The 6,078-nt window shown below is 41.6% G+C and overlaps 1 protein-coding gene across 1 annotated transcript; it reads left to right on the forward strand.

The window, feature by feature from the left end:
* The first annotated feature begins 4,577 nt into the window (after positions 1 to 4,577).
* LOC147609074 (uncharacterized) lies at positions 4,578 to 5,810 on the forward strand. Its single transcript, XM_086788711.1, has 4 exons — positions 4,578 to 4,744; positions 4,990 to 5,159; positions 5,254 to 5,337; positions 5,446 to 5,810. Exons 1-4 carry the CDS (start codon positions 4,578 to 4,580, stop codon positions 5,808 to 5,810), a joined length of 786 nt encoding a protein of 261 aa, XP_086644837.1.
* Positions 5,811 to 6,078: the final 268 nt, after the last annotated feature.

A 6,078-nucleotide genomic window follows, 5' to 3' on the forward strand; every position in this document is an offset into this window, starting at 1 on the left:
AACCTACCTACCCACATGCAGCCCCAAACCTCTAACAAGTAGCTTATGTAATCAAGCTACCTCACATGCTACCATCTTAGCACCCATGTACTCTGCCTCTAAACTTGATAAGGCAGCCGCCGTTAGCATGGCTGCTTCTTACTCCTCCTCCATGATGTAATAACACCATTCCCAAAGGAAACAAAAACCCACTAGTAGATCTTCTATCCAAGATGCTACATGCCCAATTTGCATCAGTGTATCCAAACACTCTGCAACTATATACCAGCCTCATAAACGAGGCCATAATCCATTATGGACCTCACATAGAGTAGTGTGTATCTCCGAGGAACATAGTGTTGGTGATCGTCATGTAGATCAAGCTTCCCACTCTCTTCCTGTACATAGAAGCATTCTCCAAAATCTCACTTGCGTTTGCACTAAGCTTACCATTCTACTAATCCAATGGTGCAGAAATGGGCTTGTAGCCAACCAAACCATATTTCGTCATACTGTCTCTAGGAGTCATAGCCATATTCCCTCAGGCGTCCTGATAACCTTAATGCCAAGAAAGTATCTCAACAGATCAACTCACGCAAATCCTTCATGTTAAACTTCTTCAAGAGACCCTTTCAATTCTCAACTTCCTCTTCATTGTCACCCCCAATAATCAAGTCATCCACATAGATGGTGATGACTACAATCCCCTTATCACTCTTTTGCGAGTGAATGGTAAGCCTCCGTCTCATAGGTTCAAGCCAATGGTGATAAGATACTATGCAGTCTTATGATGCCATTATCTCAGTGTCTACTGTAAGCCATACAAAGCTTTACATAGCTTTCACACATAGTCAGCGTGACTCAAATCCTCATAACCATGTGGCTATTCCAAATGTACTTCTTCTTGCAACTCATCCATTTGATATAAAACCGCAACTATTAATGTAGCCCCTACAATAACAGCTCTCACGGTTGCCATCTTGGAAACATGGCTGAATTTCTCCTCATAATCAATGCCTAGGTCTGAGCATAACCTTTGGCAACCAATCGATCTCACCTTGTACATGCTAATGCTTCCATAGATCTGAGTTGTGCTTCACTTTGTAGACCCACTTGCATCCAATAACCTTTCTAATATTCGAACAAGGCACCAATTTCCATGCCTTATTTGCATCGAATGCAACCATTTCTTTATCCATGGCTTTCTCCCAATGTATATTCCCAATATCATCCTCAAAACATGTGGGATCAACTTCTTGCACAACCTTTGCCATGCATGCATAATGGTGAGCTACATAACCATCATGCATTAATATTTGAATATGGTTTTTGACCCTACACAACCTGCATGGTCCTAGATCTATCCTTGGTGTCCTTGCGGTGGTTGGCTTAGCCTTCCTTGCACCAGGTGTCATGATAGTAGGAATCCCCAACTCCTCATCAAGGCTCCGCTCTGAACCACTACACTCTCCATCAACATATGAATGCCCTATAGAAATGTGAGGCATACCAAGAGGTGCATGAACATTTCCTTTACCTTTATGTGATGCACTTGCTGGACCTGCAGGCCTAATTTTCTAACATAGTCCACTATCGCTCGATGGTCTATTATCGGACCCAATACTAGAGGACTCTCTTGGTCCACTCAATGGTTTTCATTTCTTGACTTGTATTCCGTGCAACCACCTGCTCTTGTGCATCATTCCCAAACAAGTCTTTTACATCAGCATGCCAACTTCTTATTTCATCAAAGATAACATCCCTGCTTACCCTCATCTTATGTGTCACAAGGTGATAACATCTCTGCTCCTTTTGCTCAAGGAGACTAACCAATGAACATCTTAGTAGATGGAGGTTTCCTTGGGAATGTTTGGAGGATGCCATGGCCTCCATGGCTTTTGTTATAGTAGATCGGATTACAGACTTTATCAAGTCTATGTAGAGGAGAGGCTAATCACTAGGCAAAGGGAGATCGAGGTACCTTTTATCATTCGAGAGCGAGGTGCAGCTTTTGAGATGGTGTTAGCGACTAGGACACCTTCCGACCATGTAGAGGAGGCCAATAAGTAGGCAAACTTGATATCGAGGTACCTTTTATCATTCAGAAGCTAGCTAAGGTTGCTGAGATGCCATTATCTACTACGACACCTTCCGCGCATGGGAATGTTAGGATTTGTGCATCTCACTATTGTGTTGGGATTTGCATCTTTAATTTGTGCCTTGTACTTTCTCATAGTCATGGGGATTTACTAGTCATGGGGGTGTTTTTGCTATAGTTGGCCAGCTACATGCCTCCCTATATAAAGGCCACTTTCCCTCATCACATTCATTCACAGGCACTTGTTCTCTACACCATTTGTTGGCTGGTATTGCCATTGTAAAGGCCTCTTGCTATGTAATACAATTTTCATTGTTTGATGTCTCTCTCTCTTTACCACTCTAACCAAACCAAGAAGAATAACCACAAGAAAACCCCTGGAAAAAGTTCAAGGGAGCCATGGCATCATTTGCCAAAAATTTCTCAGTGTTCTCAAGTGATAAAGGGGAAGATGCAGATCTGCATGTGAGGAGGTTTGAGCAATACTAGAAAGTGGCCAGACCTTAGGATTTAGAAGAACTAGAGCTGAGTGAAATCCGTAGATATTCCTTCATGAATATCTTCAAAGACAAAGCCATGGAGTGGGTGTCAAGATATGAAGACAACCATTTCCAGACCTATGAAGAAGTCATTGGTTTGTCTAAGGGCTTAAGCCAGACATTCACACAGCAGGCAGTCAGCACAAAGCAAGTGGAAACTGAAGAAGAGTTCAAGGAAGTGGTGGAGTTCGCCAAAAGTGTGAAAAAAGAAGTCGAGAAAGGAGACAAAAGAGGAAGCTAAGGAAGAATGTCACCACTGAAAAGGACGATTTAAGTAACTCTTCGCAGGACACTCTAGTGGCAGTAACAAAAAAGAAAGACAAAAATAAGAAATATAGAAAGGTACAAGCAAGCTCCGGAGAGTTGATGCAGCAGGTAAAGCAGCTGGTGCAAAAAATGAAAAAGGAAAAAGGTGCAGATTTTCAGGAGGAATGTGTTCTATTCACAATGAAAACAATAAGGCCACCTCAAAGAGGAATGCATCGTGCCTCCAACTTGTTCCTGTGTAACATGTACAACCACAATACATGGAATTGTAGATACAACATGAAAAATAGAGCTCCTATGGTGAACAACATAGAGGGAGCAGAAAGAAGACCACCTGGAATGGGAAGGTATGGGAATACAGGTCACAAAAGTTTTCAGGGAGAAGAGGCCAAGGGCATTCCAGAGGAACCACTAGCTTCACATGCTAGTATTGTCAATAGCCTGGACATACCAAAGCGGAATGTGCCATGAAGAAAAAACATGATGACGAAAGACAAGCAAAATTGATGCAGCTGAAGGAGAATCTACCCAAATGACAACATGATGCAGTCAGAGGACACACAGATGGAGGTTCATGACATCCTGGCAGTAACAAGGGCTAAGGCAAGTGAATCTAGTGTAATGATAACTCTGTCACCTAAAGGTCGCAAAAAGGTAAGTGTGGACTAGGAACAGTAGGAATTAAATCTGCTAAGGAAATTAAAAGAAGGCAAGGCAAGAAAAAGGAGGATGACTCAAGAGAAATCACTGCAGATTTTTTGAAAGTGGGCAAATGGAGCACTTCAACAAGGAATGCCTAGAAGAAAACCAGAAAAATGCTGACTAGTTGCAAACAAACATGATGTCAATGCTGCTGGATAGATAGGTTCGGCTAAAACAAGTATTGGATTTATGTCCAAGGTTCAAGGACAAAATCCCGATATGGTAGGCATTGAAGGACTTAGCAAAATGAACTGAAGCACATGGTAGAGGAAGAAACCCTGGAATGTGGCAATATGGAAGCAAAAGAACCACCAGCATCCAGAGATGATGAAGTGGCCAAAGTCACAATTTAACTCAACAATGTTCTCATTAATGATGCAGTACTACACTGAATGGAGGGTCTGGAGTGAATGTTGTCACATTGAAGAAACCGCATTGGGATTGGGCCTCAAGTGGGAGCCCATTCAGTTCAACATAAGAATGGTTAACAATAGGATAGTGGTAACTAAGGGAATCATCAAAATGTCTCAATGAGGATCAAACAGGTTGACTTCAAGGTCAAGTTAGTAGCTATCACCCACAAAAAACCACATCAGATCTTACTAGGTATTATTGGGAAGGCCCTAGGTGAGACATGGTAAGGTAAAGCAAGACTGGGGCAGGAACAAAATCACCATCAGAAGGGGAAAGCGGAAGGTGCATGTGGATCTCACTGATATGCAAAGAAGCTAGTAAAACTTGCTCAGAGGCGAGTCTATGCCAAAACTTTCAACATGTCAGAAGGCTTTGATGACAATGAAGAGACCAAAATACTCCGTGAACATCCAGACCTGGTGCCCTTGTACATGATAAATAAGGGTGAAGCAATAGGACATCATACAGAAACAAAGGGCAAAAATGCAGAAGTAGCAAATGATCAAATAAAGAATGCGGAAGTAGATTATGGGAAAGCAGAAGGCTCAAAGCTAAGCAAAACCTTGTAGGAGAAAGCCATGGAAGAAATTAAGTGTGCCCAAAATCTAGAGCAAGAAGGAGAGATTCAGGAGATCCGCGACTGGGTGCAAAAGCAAATGGAGAACCAGGATAACAATGCAGCTGCTGCTGGGAGGGAAAAGAATGTAAAGATCAGCCTAGAACTAGAAGATGAATTCAAACATGAGTTAGTATCCCCCAATTGAAGGAATACCAAGATGTCTTCGCTTGGCCATATGAAGACATGAAGGGCATCGACCCTAAGTTCTTCTAGCACAACATCAAGTTGAAAGCAAGAGTTATACTTGTTAGGCAACAAAGGTACAGAATGAACTCGAATTATACAAAACAAGTGAAGGAGAAATTGACAGATTATTGAAGGTAGTTGCATTGTACTAGTAGAAAAAGATGCCTGGATATCTCCTATTGTAGTAGTCCCCAAAAAGAATATGAAGATTTGAATATGTGTGATCACCGCAACAAGAAGCTGAATGCAGCAACCAACTCAGATCCTTTTTCGCTCCCTTTCACGGACTCCCTGTTGGATGAGGTAGCCAGAAAAGAGATGCACTCCTTCCTAGATGGCTTTAGCGCGAATACAGGTAAGTGAAGATGGCTTCGGAAGACCGAGAAAAGACTACTTATGTCACCGAATGGGGTATCTTTGTGGCAATTGTTATGATGTTTGGCTTGAAGAATGCACCACAGCTACCTTCCAAAGAATAGTCCAAGAAATATTCTATGACTACCTGGATGCTTTCAGTGTGTTTAGGGATAAAGGTAAACACATCTATCATTTAAGGTTATGTTTGCAGAGATCTAGAGATACAAGGCTGAAGTTGAATCAAGCCAAATGTGCATTTGTATTAAAATTTGGAACATTGTTAGGACACATCGTGTCAACCCATGGATTGGCCATAGATCCAGCTAAGGCGGAGGCCATATCCAAAATGTCCGCTCCCCAGAACATAAAGTATCTTGAAAGATTTCTTGGCAAGGTGAAGTGGCATACAAGGTTTTTGAAATGCCTACAACATGTAGCATATCCATTATATGCATTGACAAAAAAGGATGCCAAATATGAATGGATCTCGGAATATCAGAAGGCATTTCATTGGCTAAAGAGCATGGTATTTTCTACATCGGTAATGATCAATTTGGAATGGAATATGATATTCCATGTTTATGTAGATCCTTCAGATAGAGCAGTAGGTAGCACACTCATGCAAGAGAAACAAAAAGGGTACATGTAGCCTATACATTATGCCAAAAAATCCCTCATAAGAGCAGAGAGAAACTACAGCACAACAGAGTGGGAAGCTTTTGGTGAATTCTATGATATGTTGTTAGAATGATGCTCGTTCATGGGCAATTGAGCTACTTTGATTCATAATGCGAACCATGTTATTTAAATTTATCCAAAGCTGTTTGCGCATATTTACAAGAGCTGGCATTGGACAATCTACATTTGTGGTGATTGCACCAAAGTCCCCAAGTCTTCTTTGAATTCTCTATGTTTAC

Source organism: Cibotium barometz, chromosome 52 (genome assembly GCF_041138505.1).
Source record: "Cibotium barometz isolate CiBa-2024 chromosome 52, ASM4113850v1, whole genome shotgun sequence".
Classification (NCBI taxonomy): domain Eukaryota; kingdom Viridiplantae; phylum Streptophyta; class Polypodiopsida; order Cyatheales; family Cibotiaceae; genus Cibotium; species Cibotium barometz.